At 31.6% G+C, this 24,408-nt stretch overlaps 1 protein-coding gene across 1 annotated transcript in view; it reads right to left on the bottom strand.

The window, feature by feature from the left end:
- Positions 1-7,611: 7,611 nt before the first annotated feature.
- The window catches only part of LOC129218349 (alpha-1,6-mannosyl-glycoprotein 2-beta-N-acetylglucosaminyltransferase-like), a 44,126-nt gene continuing 27,329 nt past the window's right edge, over positions 7,612-24,408 (bottom strand). Inside the window, exons 5-9 of the mRNA XM_054852593.1 lie at positions 18,920-19,050; positions 17,334-17,409; positions 15,931-16,020; positions 14,292-14,416; positions 7,612-8,385 (exon numbers count right to left, since the gene is read on the bottom strand). Coding sequence (XP_054708568.1) covers positions 8,154-8,385; positions 14,292-14,416; positions 15,931-16,020; positions 17,334-17,409; positions 18,920-19,050 — 654 coding nt within the window. The 3' untranslated portion in view covers positions 7,612-8,153. The remainder of the gene's footprint in view (positions 8,386-14,291; positions 14,417-15,930; positions 16,021-17,333; positions 17,410-18,919; positions 19,051-24,408) is intronic.

Raw genomic sequence — 24,408 nt, 5'->3', positions numbered from 1 at the left:
AAAAACCTGGTGGGAGGGCTCGGGTACGAGTTTGGCAACCCCTTAATTTTTTTTCAAACGCATGTATCAATACAAAAAGAGAGAGAGAGTGAACTTAGCTTTCTGGCTTTTGAAAGTCATTAAAGTATTAGCAATATAAAATTAATGGAAAGATTAACATTGAGTCTGAAATAGAGGGTCCAGGGGGCTTCTCCCCCTCAAAATTTTCGAACTTGTAGTCTTAAAGACTCAATTTTAGAGAATATTTGCTGATGTTAGGGGAGCGTAAGGTTCAGGGTTTCTCCTGCTGCAATTTTTCGGAAGTGGAAATTCAAAAAAAAAAAAAAAAAAGAATTTTAAATTATCTTCGAGTATAACTATGAAGAGCGGTTCCGGGGGCTCTCCTCTGAAATTTTTTTAAAAAATATTAGCTCTGAAAACGCAGTTTTAGAAGATCTTTGGTGATTTTAAGTCGAGAGAGATTCCGAGGCCATCCACCAGATAATTTTCAAATTGAAGTCTTAAAAGCCTTTTTTGGTGTAGACTAAGGCACCGGCAGTAACTCGAAAGTTAAGTTCCAAAAACGAAATTTTTGCCGACCTTTAGTGATGATAGGAAAAAGAGTTTTCAGGAGGCTCAACCCGGAAAATTTTCGAAATTGAAGCACTAAAAACGAGATTTAAAACGTCCCTCATTGATGATGTCGAGAGAGAGGAGGGGACAGGGACTTTCCCAGAAAATTTTTGATACCGTTAATTTAAAAACAGTTTTAGACCATCTTGGGAATGTTAAAAAAATGGGAGAGTTTCGAGTGCTTTCCTCCAGCAAATTTTCGAAATTGTAATTCCATGTTATGGCGGTAGTGGATTCGACTGTTCTCTTATGAAGTTATTCAAAACTGAAGCCCAAAAATTTAAATGTTACACTATCTTCGATGATATTGGGAGGAGGGGGGGGGGGAGGTTCTGAGGACCACCGGAATTCTTTCGACATTGGTTTTTATCAACTTATTTTCTTTTTAAACTGAGGGGCCTGAAACCGTGAGTTTGTACAGCGTACAGAATACTTTGTTTCGTCAAAAAATGTTTGAAACTCACATTTCGGCGGCCTTTGGCCTTTTATTTGATAATGTTTGTGTCCTCATTATTATTTTAAAATTGCATTTTTTTAAATAATTTTACAGGGAAAAATATTTTGTCACTTCTATTTCAATTGTTATAAACAAGATCGCCGAGAGCAAAAGGGGAAAAAAATGACATAGGTAAATTTTTTTTCACAGGCCCCTTCTACACCTTTCACCATTAGGATATTTTACCCTCTGCACGAGTTCAATTCCAATTCCGTGCCGGACCCCTATTCTCCAATAAGCTGACATGACCTCACGTCGGCCCTTGTTGTAAGTTGCATTTTAGAGCAATTGTGAATTGTCATCCTCATATAAATAATAGACGATGATAAAGTAACCCCTGTGTTTCAACAATGAAACTCGCGCCACGGCATAATAGTTTGATAATGTGTTTTGGTAATGTTTGACATGCAGGGAAAGGTCTGGAGCTTAGGGTTAACTGGTGTTAGAGTTAAAACTTAACCACTAAGATATCACCAAACAAGCAAATGCTGCGTTCAAATGTAGAAGCAAATTTTCACCCGTCGAACTATGACGAGCGACTTTCTGGTTTATAAATAAAAGCGTCAAAAGAACTAAGAACTAAAAGTATTTTAACTTTTTACGACCGCTAGGTTTCCCTGTTTTTTTTTTTTTTTTTAATTTATACATTTATTTTTTCTTATACCACCAAAAATATATTGGCAGCCCCAGGGCCCGACTAACTAAAAGTGAGGCTCTAGGCCCAAATTAATTTGGAGGCCCTCTGCCTGAAGACTATGCAGTGTTTGATTTACATTTTTAAAACACGAATGCACTTTTGAAGGCCTCTTTGTCTAATCACACAACTATGTATAAATCACTTGTGTGCATTTATGAATTCCTTTTGGGCTTCCTCATAATCGTGACCAAGGAAATTCGTTACTGGCAGAATGATTAAAAATTCCTCTTTAGAGAAGTTTTTTTTTTTTCAATTAATCAGTCATAAATTTTTATTTTTTAAAAAAATGCATGTATTTTTCATATCGTTGCAATGATATGCATAGTTCTTTGAAAAATTTGGGGCCTCTTAGGAACATGGGGTCCAGGCCTAGGCTTAGTCGGCCTGTGTGGTAATCAGGCCCTGGGCAGCCCCATTTCAGAAATCCCCCACCCTCTTGGTGACAGCCCTGCCTCCCTCCACCCGCAAGCTTTAGACCATGCGTAATAAGGAGCTGAGTCTGTATTTTGTGAATTTGCGTTCTTTTGAGCGCGCAAAATTGACATTTTGATGTAAATAGACAGGCCCGAAATACTTTGCTGTTAGTTGATCGGCCCGAAGCATGACCGGCCCACCGGCAAAATGCCCGGTTGCCCGCCGGCTGTATCCGCCACTGCATTTGTGGTATCTATCAGAGAAGCTCGTCGTTGTTGCGTTTTTTGGCGATTGTGGTTCCTCAAGAAATGAAAGGGAAGATGGTGGGCGCTTTAAAAAAAAAAAAGAGATGACAAACCGAATAGATCCAGATGCAATCTTTCAAAAAAGTTTGAATGATTTTGCATCGAGCAACAAAAATATGTGACAGAATGGAAAGAAAAATCCTACAAGCAAAGTAAAGAAGATGTTAGTTCACTAAAAGTTGTAAATAATGTATCGGAACGTGGAGTTGCACTAATGGAGAATGAGAATAAATTTCTTACAAAAGACAAAGAACAAAAGCAGTGGTTTTTGCTGTTAGTGAAACAGTTCAGAAGCAAATATCCGGACTCTAAAAAAGCATCGTACTGCCTTAAAAGGCAATATACTGTGATTTGGTTTTTTTATTTATGTCAGTCAAAAGAGTTTTTTTAAATCTTATTAGATGTGTTTAATTATAAATTGAAAGAAATGTTTAATAAATACTGTTGTTTTTACTAAAATGGCGAAATTTCGAAATTTTTTCTAAAAATTCAAAATTTTCAACAGCGGTTGCGATCCCTAAAATTTCTCTTAAAGATCTCAAAAAATTACAGTAATTCTTTTTTATGTACTAGATCAAAACTAGGGGGTGGCCTGTTGAAAATTCAATTTTAATTTTTAACCTCAAATAAGGACCACCCTAATATATATATATATATATATATATATATATATATATATATATATATATATATATATATATATATATATATATATATATATATATATATATATGTATGTATGTATATATATATATATGTATATAAACAGGCTGTTTCTGAACTCTTAGGCAAAATTTTAAGGGATGATTGCATCAGGACAAACAATATAAAGTCCAAAATAAGAGTCCCAAACGTCTTCCGAAGTACTTAGGTGCCATTAAAGTTTAGGGTCCAAAATTTCAAATGATCATAAAAAACGGAAAAATCGGTCGATTTGTTTATAGTTTTCGATAAAATTATTCTTTTGATCAGTATTTTCTTGAAAATAAATTTTGAAGTTGTTGTTTAAAAAATGCCGACAGATGGCGCTTTAGACATTGGAGTAACGAACAACTGTTCTTTACCGCTATTTTTGAATCTTATTAAATGTTTTCTTCTGCTTGGACTTCAACTTAAATTTTTAGATCAAAATCAGAATCATTGGGAGTGATTAAGTAGCGCAAACTGAACAGTGTTCAGAACTTGAAATGCATTCTGTAACAAAAAAAACAAAAAAACATTCACCTAGAAGGAAACGAGCGATCTTTACGAAACTGAAAATGCATGTGGCCTATGAGAAGATAAGGAAATGATTACAAATTCAAAACAAAAAATTGTTTTATTAAGAAGTTACGGCACAATAAAAATTACAAAACCATAAGCAGTAAGCCTCCTCTAGCAGCTATGCAAGACAAAACACGGCGTGGTATGGAGTGAAATATGTTACCTATGATCACTGGGACTAAATCGGGATTCATCTTTGAAGATGACGCGCTTCCTGTCTGTCACAGCCCAGTTAATCAAGTGGGCGAAAATCCAATCCATCGCAATGGACGCCGGTTCGAGATAATAGTCTTCCAGTCTACTCTGGATTAGTAAGTCTCAGTAGGACTGGGCCTTAATCAGACCCTGAGTGACTCTCACAGCTTGCAAAAGATGCTGAAACTCATAAAACAGTATTTGTGTCCATCAATGAGGCAGAGCAAATGAACACTACTTGCCATTTTAGACATGAACAATAATGACGCTCAAAAACAAATTAAGAAGCTATCAAACAAATTGCTACTGCAAAAGCTAGGAAGATACCTCTTTTCGGATTGAATATGGGGAATAAACCATCTTAATTTCATACTTTATAACATTAAGCAGATATCAACTTAATCGTTTCCCATCTTTGTTCGTCAAATTTGCGCGCTTTTTTTTTCTAATAGGGTTGTTTCCATCAGTCAAAAGTACTATTTTTCGTTACTGAAGTTTATAGAATGAAAAAGAAATAACACGGAGCCAGGAAAAACTTTTATTTTCAAAATTTTTAATTAATTTTTCAAATAAGGCATGGTCTTTATGACATCACAAGTGATGAACTTTGGCACACTGAATGTTGACGCTTGCTGTCTAGCGCGTTTCGAGGTTATGATAATTCAGAAGCGAATTAAATATTGTGCTCTGCGCTAAAGGCATCAGTGAATGGTATTTCATCACTAGTGATGTCATGTGTAGAAGTGTAAAAAAAGGAAATAGAATCTGCGCACTGATTAAAATAACTTTTAAGAATATTAAACTTTGTCAAATTTATTTAAAAAATGGTCAAATCCTATGTTTTTAAGCGTGCTCTTTCAGGAAAAAATATTTCTAATAAATTTCGGAAACAATTCCATTCTATTTATATCTTTTGTTTATTTTGGCCAGTTCAAATTGATATTATTGATCTGAAAAATAAACCATAATGTGTTAGGTTAAATAATATTCATTAATTTTGTGCTTTTAAATGATTATATATGTTTTCAGATTGATTTAACTGCATAGTGAATTAATTTTTGATTGCTTCTTTTTTATCTGATGTAGTGACATTTTACAGATAAATATAATTTAGTTTTTCAACAGTATTCCTTTTTTCGAAAATTGTTTTTGAAAAGCTAACACTTAATAAATATAAATAAAAGTTTCATTTGCTACTTTTTTAATATTAACTACCTATATAATTCAGATTTTTATCCATTAACGATTAAAGTACGAAGACGTTCGTCTATTGTGCATTGAAGTTGCAACGAACCAGCTTCATTTTTCTGTTCGCATGGGGGCGAAGTTAACGTCATGTCTTCGTACGTCCTCGGTTAAGGACGCAGAAGTTAGAGCAGAGGAAAGTAATACAAATTAATAAATGAAAACTATATTAATCTTTATTGTAACTCCTTTCGAATTTTCTACTTCTTTTAATATGTTTTGAAATAAAAAGGAAACATGATTTTAAATTTAAAATTTTTGAGAATTTATCATTTCTTCAATATGTTTGTTCTTCATTTTTATCGTTTGCTCCTTAAGTATTTTATTTATTCATTATTATTTTTATTCATGAATTTTGCAGACTAGAGATGCAAATCATTCAAAAAGCCTCTTCATTTTTTTTTTTAATCTTAAAAATTACTCAGAATTCAAATTGAGACTTTTGATTTCAATAATTGTTTTGAATGCAACAGTTGAAGCAGAGCAAAATTAAATAAATCAATACATAAAAAATAACATTCTATCCTCAAAAGAAAATAAACTCGTTTCAATTCCAATAATTAAAAAAAAAAGAGGAGTGAGAGATCAGGGATAGGTTTTTATAAAAAGTAAAACAATTTTATATAATTACTATACAATTCTGTTAGCTTCCATAAAATTTTTGCAACAGAAGAGTGAAAGATACAGTTTAGCTTTCCCTTTCTCTCTTTTTTTAATAGTGTTGATGGCATTGCACTATTTTTATATCTTGGTAAACTAAAAATATTTAACTTGTTGAGTATGATGCTGAAAATTTGCATTGAGGTACAATTGTAGTTCGGCAGCTTGTGCATGGAGCCATCTTGAGAATGCTAGCGATGTTCTATATACGCAAGTGCGTTCAGTGCCAGAAGGAGCGGGATGAATCTTGACGTTATCAGCGGAGATGGAGAAACTAGGGGGGCGGGGCTAATCCGGAGACTTTAAGAATTAATTAAAAAATAACTAGCAGTCCCAATGAACTGAAATAGGCGTGATCTTGGCTGAGAGAGCAAATGAAGAAACCAATCTGACTTCTGGCATTGCTTTTATCATGATGCACAAAAGGACGAGGTATGTATGACATCACTAACAGAAACTTCAAGGTCCTTTGCAATTAGTTTTCAGCCTTCCCAACTCCAATTGGAGCACACTCAGTCAGCTGATACTCAACACTTCTACATCCATTATGGAAACTTCTAAAGGGAACAATCATCTTTTGACAGCTGCTGTCAATATTTAAAAAGTGTCACATGTGAGTAATATAAAGAAGAGAACAAAAGCCAAGAAAAGTGTAATTACCCCTTTTCATTTTAATTTAATCATTGTCTGTGTTTGAGAACCTAATATTAAAACATTTCTCTAACATAGTTAGCAACCAAAAACACCCCAGGATATGACTAATGAGTACAAAAAAATCCTCTTGTAATAAGCGAGAATAAAAAGTATTTTAATTGGTAAAACTTTTTGAAATACATGTTACCTCCCAAAACAAGGACAAGCAGATTTTGATTACTTAGCTCTCTATTTTTTTATTATACTATGTTAAGGGGAGAAAATCAGTTTAGACAGGTCAAAAAATCCACTTTCATTAATGCCGTAAAATGTTAGTCAAACTATTCAAGAATATGTTGCTAGAATTTCAGTGAAAAATTAGGATTAGTTCCGATGCTATGGGCACTAAGTGACTGTGGAGAATTGAAAACATTCCAGAGGTTTTTTTTCCACCTCATTTTCTCAAAACTATATTTCAACTGGTGCGCATTCTAGCTCAAAGAGTTATTGACTAATTGTTCTGAAAAGTTGTGTGAATATTCTTTATTCAATTATACTCTATATGAACCTAATTATGAGATATTATTAGTAAAAAAAATTTTTAATGCAAGAAATGCAAAAAAAAGGTAGAAAAACATAACATTGTAATCAAACACCTTAAAATGTGCAATTTTCAATCACAAGTAGGTTCATATTCTTAGGAAGTATGTTGCTTATGAGAAAGCAAAATTGTAATGATTACAGATAAACATTGTGGCTTCAGTAATGCCCACCAGCAATGAGCTCTGATGGCGACTGCCCACAGACAGCAGCTTCTAACTCCACTATTTCTGGTGGAAATAACTTCAAAAAATTACAAGGTGTACTTCAAGAGATGACTAAAATATGCTCCAAGTTTAAAGAAATTCTGATTATTTCTTTCCTGTTAAAAGTATTCACAAAAAACATAGAAATTTCAGCCTCCTAAACCGGTCTCCCCCCCCCCCTTTTATGTACATAAAGGAAAAACTACTTAAGAAATCAAAATTCTATTCAATAATGCTTACGAAAGACACAAGTAAAAGAAACAAGTTTGTATATAACTTATTTTTATTGCAGTTATAGGAAACAAAATTCAAACTATTAACTTTCTGTGTTACAAAAATATATTTTGTGAAACATTTGGTACTGTAGATACTTTATTATTTGAAAAGTTTGATGAAAGTTTTGTCCTTTTTTGTTTTAAACAGCAAGATTTATTCCATTTCAATCCCATAGTTTTCTTTTGTGAAAATGAAAGTAAGTTTAACACTTGAATTATTTTGTGATAATATTGCAGTCAAAAAAGTAACTGGATATTAAAATTGATGAATAATTAGAATTCACCTTTTCTCTCTTTCCTATTTTTGTGATCATCATAAATAATTTAAATGCATCATCATAATGGTATTATACATTTTTTATTGTGATGAATAATCTCTTTTGCTCTAAACTTTTAAGTGCAGAGCTAAATGAATCATGTTAAATGAAATGACACAAAAAAGTTTTTTTTTTTTTTTACCCAGACTTAGTATTTTGTGTAGACTTCATCTTGGATAGTAAAGTATAAAATATACAAAGAGTAAAGAATGATTGCACAATAGACTAGATGAGATTATACTTGGGAGCAGTCAACGCTGGAATTTTTCACTTGACTACAACACAAAATATGATCTCTTGAATCACCCCAGCCACCATTGCCTTTTGGTGCTTTAAATGGTTTTCTAAAACTTTGGTGAACAGTTAACGATGTAGGGAACAAATGTTGGCTTGAAGAAGCCAGGACTCTCATGACTTTATGTACGACTTTATCACTGCTGCAGTCTTTTCCTTTGTGATGTACACCACTAAGAAATAAAATAACATTGTAATGTAAAATAATAAATAATGAACGATAGAGCAATGTTGACTGCTATATGTGTAAATTTATAAAATTGCCCAAAAAAGTTTATTTAACCTTCAGGCATGAAAGTTATTGCAATAAGAACAAGGCCACTCAGAATTAGATATATAAATTAGGATGTAATGAAATGCATTAATATACCTTAATGATTAATAAAACGAATAAGGATGTAATATAAAAAATACCAATGATTTATTAACAACGAAAAATAAAGGGGAAGAATAACTAAATTATTTAAATAAATACTAAAACGAGAAGATTAAGTGTTAGCATATGCTAAAATAACGTTTAAATTTCAGAAGAATTGAGATACAGAATGAATTTTGCAGCATGCAAAAGGATTGAATTCTAAAACATGACGTGCCATTTACAGCTATGTTTTTTCTTATGTGTTTGAATGTGTTTGAAATAATTAAAAATCATTTAAACAATAACAACTAGCATTTAAAAGTTCTCTATCCACATTTTCGGTAACGGTTTTTCAACAGATTCAGATCAATCTCGAAAACAGGCAGAATACATGTTAAAAATGAGGGAAACTTTCATGCCTGAATCTTAAAAGAACCAAAAAGAGTAAACTGTAATAGCTTAATTTTTGTGTTTAAATCTTTGCATTATCCCACATTTAAAAAAAAATCTCTATATTTGACTAAATGAAAAACAAACCTATCTTAATAATATATCTGAGGAACGAATTATTTTTAATAATTTTTATGGAGCAATTTCACAGATAACTGACTGACATTTTTGAAGCAAAACAATACGCATTTTGTAATGTTCAATGCAAAATATAAATTTCAAAACATCTTTTTCCCATAGAATATTGTATATTTTTTGGCTGAGTTCAATGGTATAATTAAAGTCCCATAATACATTTTTGAGGGTTTAAAAAAAAAAAAAATGTTAAAAGCATGGTATCTGCAGACATACCTGTTTTCAAAACGTCAGTCAATTACCACATTTTTATTAATATTTAAAAATCATCCAAAATGTTTTTTGGGAATTCAATTATCATTACATTTAGCTTAAAAAATACAATATTCCAGAGCAAAAGATGGTTTGCACAGCATTTATTTAGCATTGAATGTTACAAAATGCATATAGTGTTGCTTCAAAAATGTCAGTACGTTACCTGTGGAATTGCCCTATATGGCTAATTGAAAGTTTTTGAAAGAAAATCAGTTTAACAGGAAATTCATTTGCTAAACCTGAATTCTATTCACAACAAAAGTGGTGAGTAAATAAAACTAACACAGAACTTTGAGCAATATGTACAAAGCATTTTGCACACATTTCAAAAACAGATTTTCTCACTTTCACCAAGACTGAAGATTTCAGAAGAAATTTTTTTTTGTCTTTTCTTGACAGTTATCAAAATGTTCAGGCTCTACCTCAAATAGAATTTGTAGATATGTAGTGTGACTCTATATTGTAAATGCTTCATGAAATTCTTAGATTTTTAGTTAAAGTAGGTGTCCAAAAAAAAGACAAAAAAAATACATATCTTCTATCTTTGATACACTATGAACAGTTAAGATAACTGAAGAACAAATAGTCAAAAGTAAAAAACTCGTAAAAGATCAACAATAGGAGAATACAGTCGAACCACCATATATCGAACTTCCACATATGAGGCAGTGAGAAGCAAAGGGATGTAAGTGGACATTTTCAAGTTTTGAGTAAAATGCATTTAAAGATAACACCCTAAGTAGACTTTTATTGATTTTTTTTTCTAAATCATGCTGTATATCAGCAACTACCAGGGCTACTAGTACCATCTCTTGCCCCAAGACAGAAGAGAGGTTAACCTACTATGTGTACTGGTTATCTCCTCATTTTTAGTTTTGCCACTTACATCCCTTCGCTTCTCACTGCCTCATATCGAATTTTCTACATATCGAAAAATCTATATATATATATATATATATATATATATATATATATATATATATATTGGGAAAAACTTTCGAGACATTCATAGATTTTTTTTTTTTTTCTACTTAAGACTTTTTGTCTCATGAGAAACGAAGGTTAGGGAAAAAAAATTATGTTCACTAAAGGTTGCTAAGAAATGCATAAGGAATATGGGGTTGAGGGGTGTGTAGATAGGACGTTATTCTGTTTTAGAATTCTAAATTCCCCCCAAGTTTATTTTCAATCTTAGTTGCAACCAGTATTACAATAAAATCAATCGGTCAGTAGTCAAGTCAGTTGTCTGTTGATTATCATTCCTAATCTTTTTAGCTTCAATGAAAATCATTCAAGTTAAGTAGATTGATATTTTACTTTTCTCTCAATTACAAATCAAAACGAAAATCCCCTAATGTTGCAGATCAAGTTGAATTGACGAAGAATGAAGGCGCAAAAATGTCATTTCTGGTAAATTTAGTATTTCCACAAGCAGAGTGCCTGCTATTATGAGAAATCGAAAAGCTGTTATAAAAGTACTGAAACTTAGACAATTTTTACTAAGAAACATGAAATGGAATTACAGTTGATTTTTTAGAACCTATGCAGTGCTCAGTAAATGTTTCAGTTAATTTTTTAATTATTGAATTTCATTTTATCCAATGCTTGTATAAATTAGAAATTGGGTTTTACACGAAAATTAGCTTTAATTCTAAAATATTAAGATTTTTTTTATGTTAAACTAAGATCGTTTATACGAATTTTTTCCCCGGCAATATGCTTTTTTTATAAATGGAGGTCAGACTGTACTTTACAAATCCAACTGATTATAATGTATGCAAAAGCATAAAAAATAAGAAAAGCCAAGTTTCTAATGAATACTGAAATGACATCCGGCTCATAAGGGACATGTGATGGGGGATAAGGGAAAACATCTAAAAACTACTTTCAAAATGCGAAGTTTATAAAATATATAAGGAAATATATGAATGCTGTAAAATCTGTATTCCATACTTGAAAGTATTCATTTTATTTTTTAAAATTTAAGTTTTACAAGATATTTTTCCAATCAGAAATATGATGGCACAAATTGCTTCGACATCATATCACAGCCCAGCAAGAAAAGTGACAACTCGGGGGGGGGGGGGGGGGGGGGGGAGCAATGGTGAAAATCAAGGTTTTACGAAATAATAGTTAAAAGTGATTTAGTCTGCAATGCTACAATATGCTCGAAACTATTATGATAATACGTTTATTGGTTAGTTTTTGTTGTCTACATTAATAATGCACATTTACAGTTCGAAAATTTTTCTTCTAAATTAGGAAATTTCAATAACTTGTAGCTATTGATTACATTGTTTTAACACCATCATGCACCAGTTACGTAAACTATCTTTGTGCGAGTTGCTTGTGGCATGAAAGAGCATTAAATGTAGATTTTAAATCAATCTATTCTAATAATATAAAGCTGAGGAGTTTGTTTGTTTATTTGAATGTGCCAATCTCAGGCAACTACTGGTTCAAACTGAAAAATTCTTTTTGTGTTGAATAGTCTACCTATTGCGGTAGGCTATACTGCTGTGGGCAGGTAAGCAGCAATATCTGCCAGAAATGAGACTTTCATATATTTGAAGAAACACATTTTGGATTTAATGCTTACCTTTGGGAAATGTCGGAATTAGATGTTTTTTCGCACCTTTTTTTAAAACGAAAACCAAATCAGCAAACGTGCGCAGTAAAGCTAATGTACAATGGATGAAAAAATGCAAAAAAATGAAAAATTTGCAGTTTCAGCCCTTTACCTGCCCAGGGTAGTATAAGGCTATAATTTACATTGATATTTTAATTAGAAAAAACTTATTCAATATTTTGTGATTTTTAGCAGTTTTTAGTACCTTTTACCCCAAAGACCTTGAGCCAATTAAGCCAGAAAAATAATTTTTGCACTCAAATGTAGGAAATTTAATTTTAAGTATGATGAAAACACTTTTTTGCAAATGAAAATATTTTTGTACTTTTTATGAATTTTTGAAAAAAAAAAAACCCTTTATTTCGCATTTTTTCCTGGGTTTAACTACCAAGCATAGCAGAAGTTATAGCAATCTTTAATTTATGATGGTCATTACCTCATGGCAATGATGTCAAGGCCACATGATCGAACTGCAGCTCTTGCTTTTGGTTCTTTTTTTTCCATTTAGGAATTTTATTCATTTATTCCCCCCCCCCCCCCCGACGTTTTGGTGTTGCTATTTCGCCTTGCATATTTGTGTGCATCTGATTCAATAAAAGCAGTGAGTTTTGTTAAATCTTTTGAGCACTATGGGGAACAGAGAGCTTTTTTTTTTTGGTGTTATTTTAATGAAATAAAGGGCACTTTTTTTGCAAGATCTTTGTTTTATATACATAGAAAATGATTGTTAATTGCCATCAGAGATAGATATGCATTGATCGTACAGATAGATCGAAAAATAAATATAGAAGTTGATATAGGTAGATGGTCAGTAAGAGTTAGATAGGCCGGTATTTAAGGAACTTCAACCCAGATGATCAATGCCACCCCCCCCCCCAACACATTCCCTGACTTTGAAATAAATAAAGCATTCACATAAAAGTGGATGTGCTTTTTGTTATTTTTCAACAAAATGGGAAATAAGTGTACACCCTCCCTCCCTCCTTTTGGGGCTGCCTAAATAGGAAGGGGAAACAGCTGGTTGCCACAGGCAGATATCTTTTTATGCGTTTTGGCAAACAGTTTTGAATTCCAAAGAGACTTGAATAGGTTTTTTGAAAAGTTGTGTACGCATTTCAGTTGAAGAAAAATTATCATTTCACATAAGAACGGGGGACAGGTACTTTTTTTATTTAATGGACTCCATTTAAATTCTTAGCAAGGCATCGCTGGGTACCGCAAGTAGTTTTTTTTTTTTTTTCAAAATTTTGAGTTCTGTCACTTTCCTTGCTGGGTTACAATGTGAGAAAATAAGAACAGGGGTAGAAGTGATCGAGTCACATATAGGACATTTTCCACAAAAAATATAGGACAAATATAGGACACATTATAAGAATAATTTTGCTATGAAAAAAGATATAATACTTATTATATATTATTTAGTTATTTTTATCAATGATTTTGTTTAAAAAAAACTGCAAACAAAATTATAACTTACAACTGAAATGACTTTCCTGTAGTTGGAAGAATAATTTTTGAAAAAACAGTGTACTTTATAGACTAAATAACTAAACAAAATTTTTACTAATTCCACTGTTCTTTGATTTTATACCTAAACTGATACCTTTACCACTTGTATTAACAATAAACAGGGCTTAAGAGGGATCCTCCCGACGTTTTTCAGATGCTAGAATGTTTTAGCATGCTGCCTCAATTGTGAAAATCCACTATTGCTTATGGGTACTGAACAGTTGCAAAAATGGCAAAAAGCATTAAAATCGTCTTTTCCTTTGGTGCACCATGCACCAATATTTGTACCATTAATGTCCTCCTGATCCAACCACTCCACCCGAAATTTTATAAAGCGATGCGATTTCACCATTAAAATTCCACTTATTACAACAAAATATGTTTTAATATCAAAAGGAACTTACGTTCCACGATTCCAAAATTCTACAAAAAGAAAAGATTATCTGATGTCAAAGCTTATTTACTGTTCTTTTTAAAAGATATATAGGGTAAAAAATGGGAATACAGGAAATATAGGACACTTTTGAAAAATATAGGAAATATAGAACAATTTTGATGCTTTTTTTGAAAATATAGAAAATATAGGATACATAGGACTACTTCGACCCCTGTAAGAACAAAAAAATGAATTGCTTTCAACATTTTTTCTCATAAAATATATAACTCAAAACACAGAGATTCAGCTTATTTGTAACATCCATTAAATTAACAATAAATCATTTATATGAAACTTATGAACGTACCATTCCCCTATATGAAAGACGCGAGGTGCAATAGCAACCATGGCAGTTAATGGAGATGGCAAACAAGTTGCACTCACATGCTGTAATGACCAATCCCAGTTGTAGTCATCAAAGGAACAAAATGCCTAGAAAAATTAATTCAAGGTCTAACTAATAATATCTCATTTCTGCTGTACACTGCATTAAAATTTGAAACAATTGCAACAATGTTTGGTGAACAAAACAATAATGTTCAATGAACGACTTACACAACTTTGCTATGCATATTCATGCATTATTTCAACAATTAACTTTCATGATGCATTTTTGCAACTGTCAGTCCTAGATGCAGACTTTCCATTGCAAAAATGGTCAAAAGAAGATGCACAGTTATGAGATAAAAATTTGAATATATATATTGAAATACATATTTATATATATTGAAAACATATTAAAGAGAAAAAAAATAGAATACCATAAACCACAAGCCTAAAGATGCGCAAAACAACTAAACAAATAAGCCAGGTAAATATAAATATCAATAAAACAACAAAGTTACAACATGGCTAAATGACAGAGATGAAGCCAGTACTCATCAGCAGTGGAAACTTCATCCTATGGTCGAAAGAACAAAAAATTTAAAAACTAAAAGTAGGATGTCCCGTTCCAAAAAAGCTAACATTCAGGATTACATAAGGCTAAATGCACCATATGTCAAAAATGAATGCAGATTTTTGATATATATATATCCCATTATTATTTTTACAAATTGTTTATAACTTGTTATTTGCTTGTATATTTTATATATTTACTTGGCCTTTTAGTTTTGCTGTGTTGAGCATCTATGGGCTTTTGGTGTGGTTTTTTTCAACATTCTTCACTTGTATTATAATTATTATATATAGATACATATATATAAAAACTAAATTAAGCATTAAAAGTTTGAATTCAAATATATCCTTGAATTTTGGTCAAATGTTTCAATTTTTTTTTGTGTTAGTATAATTTTTTATTGGAAATAATTTCCTTAAATATGACTTCAGTAAACTGGGGAAGATATGAAAAACATACAATTAATATCCTTTTCATTGTTACTGAAAAAGAAAAATGAATATTGTGCCAAAAGTCATAAAAACACACTTCAAAAGCTTACACAAGTTGGGGGAAAAAAACCAAAAAAAAAAAAAAAAACATTATCTATGCATAAAATTTACATTATCAGCTGCTAGAAGGTCCCCAGAAGAAGTAAATGCTGAGTTTAAAGTCTTAACTCTGCATTTCGTATCTCAGTGAAAATTGGTCATACTAATGTCAATATTTAAAGTTACTTGGGTTGCTAACCTCCTTCTGCACCAGCAAGGAACATAACCTTAATTTGCTCAACAGTTATCAGGGAAAATACTGGATTGCAAAGGGGGTAAAGAAATCTTAATACATATGCATCTCAAGGATGCACTTTATACATTTTATGTGCACAGGACTTTGGAATGCATGTCATAGTATCTCTAAGAGTAAAAGCCAAATTTTTCAGAGATCAAATGTACACAACAAGCAGACAGCGAAAACAAAAGTTATATTTCATATAATACAAATAAATACAGCAAAACACATAATCCCAAACAATAAATATAAAAGTACAAAAGAAGAAATAAGATAATACCTTGGCACACTTTTTTATTTGCTGCCACAATGACCTGTTAATCACCATTCCCATATTGTGTTTACTTGATAGCCACTTCACTATTTCTATCTAAAATGAAAAACAAAATTGTATGCATACATGAATTGCATACATACATTTACATGTACACAGTGGCACTCCTTAAAATTTTTTAAAAATAACTTATTTTTATTGCAGGTGGCCGGTTTTATATAAAATTTAAACTTAGACACATACGCAACTGCCTTCTCGCCCAAAATCTTGTGCTCTATTGTCTTTGAAATTTCATAGTATTTTTAAATTTAAGATACACAGTCGTACTTTGTTATCATGTCACCTTTGGGACTGTCAACAAAGTGCAGTCATAGCGAAAATGACATCATAACCGGAAAAGTTTAAAAATTCATAATTAAACATTAGTTTATAATAAAATAATAGATTTAACTAATTACAAAACATAAAATTAATTTTTAAATATTGAAAATATGAACTGTAGCATCTAAAATTTTGAGTGTGCAGGAACAATGAATATTGCATTATCAAGCAAAGGCCACACATTTTTTTTTTTTTTTTTTTGATAAAAGGTACACATCAAGGAAAATAAAGGCAAAAATCTTCTTGATTTTGAAAACAATAGCAAGTGATGGCAGAAATAAAAACTTCAAAACAAAAAGTATTGACATTAGTGATATTATAATGCAATACCTTTGTTATGCACATTTATTTTCAAAGCAAATGTTTTTGAATTTGTCAATCAAGGATAAATCAATTTAAAGTGCAAAGAATTCTCATTAAGCTATCGCTAGGATAAAACTAGAAACAATTTCTTAGGCACAGTGGTATATTGTGTAAATATAATTACTGCATAAACATTTTTTTAAAACATAAAATCAGTAGTAAACTATGAACACATAAGCCATTATATAATCATTGCTACAAAGTTCTTTTTGATGAACTTTCAGAACAAAAATATGCACAATATTTAAAAGTGTAAAAAATTGATGATGCTCAGATTGCTTAAGTTTTTCTACATAGACAGAATTAAGCATGTATTCTTTACACTTGTGACACCAAACATTACATGGGTACAATTTTATACCCAAGAGAAAAGTATGAGATAAAACATGGTTCTGAAAAAAGAATCTCCGCAGTAAGTTTTCATAAAAGCAGATTTTTTTAAAAAAATCTAAATATAATTTACATGAAAATGGAACATATACATATGAAAAATAGATGTTAAAGAACAAAAATATCTAATGTTATAACAATGAACACCATATTTTTACTTTTTTAACTGAAATTATTTCTTTTCAATTTGAAAATAAAAACAATCTAATTAGTTAAATATAACATTTCAGTGAAAAGCTTTGAGACACATAAAAATTTACATTTGTAATTCTTACCTTTTTACTAAAGGCAGCATAGTTATAAGATTTTACATAAGTTCCAAGACACAAAATGTTGCATAGAGGGCACTTCCTTCATGGACAGAAAAAGAATTAATATTAGTTGAAGCTTTTGGGATAACATACATTATTAAGCCTTTCTTTTAGGCAATTCTTTTTTCTAGTGTAACTGAGTAGTAACTCATCACCATTTACATACTAGTACAAACCCTAAAGTTTGGTATCCATTCCTTCATGTGGTATTTCTATTGGCAAATAGCCATTATCATTTGAGAATTTTGTTAACAAGCTTTCTACCAGATCAAGCCTTTTTGGCTCCCACTGTGAGATAATGCACTAAGAATATGATTAGACCTGATTTTGCAAAAATAATGGAAAATTGAATAAGTTCATTTTGATTTTAAATGTCTCAAATATATTTTGAGCCACTTTTTCATAAAAATATTGGCAGTAAGAATCAAGGGGATGTAAGTGTAACAGGAATGGACATTCACTGGAAAAAAATGTTAGTTTACTAGCTAGGCAAGTTCATTTACTTGATTGTACCACTTTTCATATTTGAACATCTGAAAACCTGATGTGATGCCACTTAAATACTCTCCCACTTTTAAAAATAGTTATTTGCATCCCGACCTAGATAAAAATAAAAACCATCTGCCAACTCGAATAATTTCATAAAAAATTTCTGCAAAAAAAAAAAAGGCTGCACTCCTCCCAAAGCTTAGGACGGGGATAATAGCAAAAATGTAAAGTTGAAAGCAAGTCAAGAACCACTAAGCAACCAGCATGTTTTTTTATTTTTCCATTATATTTATGCCTGGTTCAGTGCTATTAATTAGGTGAACCTCAAAACTTGCAGCCAGCATTTGTCATTAAACAATAAAATTTAATAAAGCATAAATGTGCTTAAAAAATATAATTAACTGCAAAGTTAAAAAAATTTATGTTAACGGCATTCACATGTTTGTCTATATTACTTAGATCTGCATGCCACAATAATTTTTTTTTTATATCATACGCCAAATGTTACTTATTTAAATACTAGAAGTTTTTAAAATGAAAATTTGGTTAAGTCTTCAATTTACTGGTTAGAACACTAAAACAAATTAAGGATAGGGATAAAAACATCCCTATCGTGGTGAATTCATAACGTGTCCAGTATTGGAACGCTAGCATGAAATAATTGAATTTTGAGATGGGACTAGTTTTATGTGAAAGTGGATTTTAAATAGTACTGGAAGGGTGTTCTCGTGGTTTCCTGCACCAACTGGCTTGATCCTTATCTATGTGTTTAAAAAAACTTTAACTATGCAAGCTGGATTTGTTTGAATGAATTTTGAAAATGTGACACTATTGGAAATTCAAGATAGCATTTTGTTTATATGAAATGTTTTCATAAAAATTAAGAAAGATTTGGTATTTATTTGCATGTGCATACCCTTTCTGCAACGAAAGTTACAGCTTCAGTAACCTACAGAGAATTTGACATTAGCCAGTTCTTGGATATCCTCCACAGACAAACAAAGTGTGTTACAATAGTATTCAAACAGTAAATATTTACCCTGAAATATGCATTTACTTACATTATCCTGGCATTCTCCATCATTCTAAGTAGGTAAAGAAAATCAGGAGCAACATAATGGTCTTCTTCAAGGAATAAAACTGGTCCTATATGTTTACTAGTTATTTGTAAACCATCCATGAGATGATTCACCTAAAAATCATATTTAATACATTTTAATTAGAAAAATATAATTATAAAAATAGTGCTAAAATGAATTAGTATAGTGTTTAATTTTTCAGCATTTTCAGAGAATGTATTTGGAAACAAATTTTTTTCATTACAATGCTGAACAGTATGAATACTTTTGAAAAACATTAAAATTATAAAAATTAGTCAACTAGAAGAACTTAAATTACTGAAATTACAAACTGTCAGACAATCGTGACTGTTTTTGTCTTTTCTTCCAAGCAGTATTTAACATTGATAATATTGAAAAATGTTACAAGATGCTTGGATTCTCTTTAAAACATCACAGTAATAAAAATTAATATAAATAGTTGTTAAGATTTCATTTTATTCTATACCCTATAGCTATGTAGGGGAGACTGGGGAGGTTTGACCACATGAGTGCTTTGATACACCCTATCATTTTCATATTTAAACACGTTTGTAACTGGTGAGCACTGGAAGGCAGCATGATATTAAGTCCAATTAAAAGTTGTTTCTATTTTTTAGCCAATTTGAAGTACAATTAAGAAGAAATCGCGTGTGATAGCTTTCTCACTCAAAAAAGTAAAATTTTTCGTAGCAAGTTCATCTCCTCTGTGCGATTTGCCATTCAGTTTTACAGAAGTAAGTTGCATTATTTGTATACCTTGATTAAGGTGCTAAAAGCCTGTATACTTACTTTAAAAATTCAATTTATTTTAATATGTTTTTTATTATATTTTCTAAAATGGCTATTAAGGGAGGTTCGACCCACGTCAGTTACGGGAGGTATGACCCGGGTCAAACTTCCCCATTTAATTTCATTTGATGGTGTAACATTTTTAAAACAATGTATTTTATTTGTTTTAAGTAAGATTGTGTTTGGTTCAAATGAAATAAATGTTGCTCTTAACTTGTAATTAAAGTCACTTTAATATAGATAGTAGTATAGATAGTATTATAGATAATAGTCACTGTAAACACTTCCTGTTTGTGAATAATTCTGATCAAACTAAACACAACTGAAATTTGCTCTCTTTTCTACTTTGTTTAATATACTTATTAAGATATTCAACCCATACAGGCCCTTATTAATCCAATTCACAACTCGTGACACCTAAACAGCTACGCCCATTTGCCAAAGCAGGTTCTAAAAAATTCAAAGGAGGTAGAAAACGGATCACATCTAGAATTTTGATGAACACCCCTGTCAAAACAGAGATAGAAAAAATGCATAATATGAAAAAGAGTAAGAAAATGACTAAAAATGTATTTTTAAAAAGCAAACAATAAAACAAAAATTACACTTGTTTTCAGGCAGTGAGTAGAAACGTGGAAATATTCTCATGTCATTAAATAAATTTATGGATTTTCTTTTGATATAATTGTTGCTTGTACCATATAAGAGTAGTAAATCAGATGTATGAACATTTCAGTATAGTTTTCATAACTTTTAACCTCTGTTGGTCAAACCTCCCTTATGGTGGGTCAAACCTCCCTCCAAGTGGTAAGGTTTGACCCATTTTGGATGCTCTTGAAAAATTGCTAATAAAAAAAAATAATTTTAATAAAAAACAACAATGTAAAAAGTTGTTCAGATATATTTCCTCTCGAAAAAAGTCAACTATGAATTTTACTTATGGAAACTTTTTTTTTTAAACTATGTTTGTAGAAAGTGGGTCAAACCTCCTGAGTTTCGCCTATGTAGTAACTGACCTTTTCCAGACAGGCGGAAAAGCACCCATTTTGGAATAAAAGCTGAAAAGTTGACCTTTTTTTTTTTCAGGTACAGTGTTAGTTCTATATCATATAAATCTGGGAATACAATGGGAATAAAAGATACAATGCAAGTGCTTGTATTTTAGATATGCAGTATACTTGTGTTTAGTTTCTATTTTGTAGAAATTTGAGAATTTTTGTTTACTAATATTTTTGCCAAATCAAAGATTCTTGCCCAATTCACAAATTTATTCTATTTGGTACAATGGCCAATGCTTAGCATAGACCCAGTAAATCAACCTTAATAAGTTGACCACTTAAGTAATACAATGCTAGTGGTCAACTTATAGGTTTCACTGTAGTATCAAAAGCGGTTTCTCTGCCTTGTTTTTGTAATCATGAAACATTTCTGCAATTCTTACAGCTATTTGTGCTTTTTTGCCATTGTTATAATGTTTTAACACACACAGTTATTGAATATGAAGTTCCTCATTATTAATAAAATAATGTTATAATTACAGTAAATAACTTTTAATAGAATCAATAACTTTACATTTATTGATTTCCCCATGTTTTCTTTTTTTTTTTTTTTTTTTTTTTGGCTTTAAAGAGCCACACATTTTTACTTGTATGAACCATCAAAGCAATGGTGAATGCAAAACTTTGGAGAACAAAATTCAAAAATTAATTTTAAAAAAACACGAAAGAAGATTTTTTGTGTTAACAGAATCCTAATTTTAGGTTGTCTGTTTCGTATATTATTCTATTTCCAACGTAAAGGGAAGGGTGGGCCACAATCAGACATGAGCTAAAATCAGATATATGAACATTTCACCAATGATATTGTAAATTCAAAAATAAATACAATTTTAACAGCTACTGCCACTTAGGACGACTAAACACAACCAAAATGCTTCCCAGAGTTCCTATTTTCATGCTGTTCTATGCTTTGTTTTGTAGAAAAAAATCAGTTTGGACACACTGAAAGTTATTTGGATAATTTCTTGCATCTATCACAATCTTGAAAAACTTCAACAATTAAGGTAATTGTTGTTGCTTATGTTGTTACTGACACTTTAATCTTCTATTATTCAGCTATATTATTTTTAACTCATGGTTTATTTTAACTATATGAAGCAAAAATCTTTATTTTGTTGTTTGGGCCCCAATGAGACAAATTTTTTGGGCCACAATAAGATGTCTCTCAGGCGGCCTAAGCAGCAATAAGTAAGTGTAGAATCACAGGATGCGGGAGCGTCCCGGCCGCCAAGAGAACCAAACAACAGCAGCCAACAAAAGCAAATCCACCGCCAAGAAAGAAAAAGGCGACTTAGGACAGGGGTGATTGTGAGTTCATCAAAAAATACCTGAAAGTTTCAAAGCTAGAACGGGGGGGGGGGGGGGTGTAATCTTTGGCCCTTATTACTTAAGTGCACCTTTGACATAGTATTAAATAGTTCTGAGTCAAAATATTGTGTGGACATTTAATTAAATTTTTAATGGGTTACAAAGTTACTTTTGAGTGGTGTTATACAAATTATCCTGACATTTGTCCATCTTAAGGCTCTTGCAGGTATATTTGATGAGTATTATATAGTTTTAAAAAAAATGCGGAGGTAGGAAGATAAAAGCATAACAAAAAAAAACATAATTCCGGTATTTTCGGACATAAAAATACCGGAAATACGTCCGAAAATACCAGAAATTCGGTAAAATACCGGAACACAATCACCCCTGTAAGGAACAGTTTACACGACAGAACAAGTTGGGGTTTCCACGCCTCTGTATCTCAGCCCCATGAAGACCCCCGGAGTTGATTTTTGGTGTACTAAATTTCTAGTGGCCCCTGACGACATAAACCAAAATACAATCCCCAGAACAATCAGGGGGAGAAGGAATTCAAGTTAGAAAATCATTGTTCAAAAAAGTTTTCACTTTCTTTGACAGGGCTACAGCCAAGACGAAAAGACGAATCAAGCTGAAATTTTGCACATTCCTTGTGCCCTATTGATGTGTCTTTTGTGCCATTTGGCGCCCCCTCCCCCCCTCGTCTTTACCCCCAAATTGTACCTTCCCGGGGTTGTCACAGCCCCTGGGGGGCTATGGTAATGATTTTTGGTATATATATTCTTGGGGGGTCATGGAGTACATATACAAAAAATTCAACCCCCAAAGACATCATTGGCTGGAGTAATTACAGTTTGAAAATCACTAATTTCCCTTAAATTCTTATGTACTTACTCTCAGCTCATAGGGTTTGTTTATCTCGGACTGCAATTGCAAGGTTAGAACAGATCTAACAGTTGTTCAAAGTTGTCTTAGGAAATGAAATTCAATCAAGACAAACAGATCCAACCGTTGCAACTAAACTTTAAATCGCAGATACCTCAAATTTGCCACAGCAACTGTGCATGCGCGTGGACTTAGCTCATTAGGCTTTCTGTTTTAAAATTCTATGTTGTTTGTTAGCTCATTGTTCTTTCTGTTTTAAGATTCCATAATGCTGTCCCCCCCAAGGGGGGGGGGTAAACCATTAGAATATTTTGCATAACATATTATATGAAACTATTAGCATATGAATATGATGCATCTTACTTTAAACAGACAGTAATTTGTTAACAGACAAAATTTTTGCAATTAATTTAATCAAGACTTTTAAAGAGCATCATGTGCAGTTGCTGTGGCAAATTTGGGATACCCGCCATTTGACATCGAGTACAGTTGTATAGCTCTTCTGACACTTTCAAATTTAAAATATTTAATGGCTTAGTTTTTTTTGCTTGTTAAAACATGCTTTCTCGTCTTTTTAATGAACTGTTAAACAAAACTAGGCATTAAACAAGACAAAGACCTAAATCAAAAGAAAGAAATCTCCAAACAATTAAAATATTCCCATAAAACGTAAATACAATTTAAGAAAAAAGTCATAAAATAAAAAGTGAAAAGCTAGATTAAAATAGCCCGCAAGCTGTAAAGCATTTTAAGAAACCTTCATGAAAATGCTGAATAATCCGTCAAATAAAGAAACTAATAGAATTTATTGCAAAGTTGTAAAATATTCGAAAACAATATAATTTAAAATATAGTATTTTATTATCCAAGAATTTTTCTATGCAACAGGGAGGATACAAGGATTGCTATAAAATTTAAATAGCTCAATTCTCACAAAACGAACATAGAATCTAAATGGTCAGAAAATGACGTAAAACTAGGCTTGCCATTATTATTCCTTAAAAACACTAAACAATGTTGTTTCAATTGAAAATTTTCTGACTTGAAGTTCTCAATTCTAAAAATACAGACAAAGTAATAATATCAATTCAAAAAGATGTGATATCTCATAAAGAACAACCTTGTTGTAAAAATTTCCCCACCAAGAAAACCTTTAACTTTTCCGCAAAAAGAGAAAGCCTTTATCCTAAACCCAAAACCCCTCAGCCATAAAAAGTTATGATATCTAGTTTGCCCGCCAAGTATGTCAGACTATGATCCTCCCTCTTCTCCTTTTTCATCACAGCTACTTCCATTAGAACCTCCTCCCACCTTCAACTCCTCAGAAGCATGGATAGATCCTTGAAATTATTTATCCTGTTTGGAGGGAAGCTTTTTGCTCACCAAGCAACCACTTCACTTTGAAAAGCT

The sequence above is a fragment of the Uloborus diversus genome, chromosome 3, assembly GCF_026930045.1.
Source record: "Uloborus diversus isolate 005 chromosome 3, Udiv.v.3.1, whole genome shotgun sequence".
Taxonomy (NCBI): Eukaryota; Metazoa; Arthropoda; class Arachnida; order Araneae; family Uloboridae; genus Uloborus; species Uloborus diversus.
Note: the sequence above shows the minus strand (reverse complement) of the source record. Positions and strands in the feature narration are given on the sequence as shown.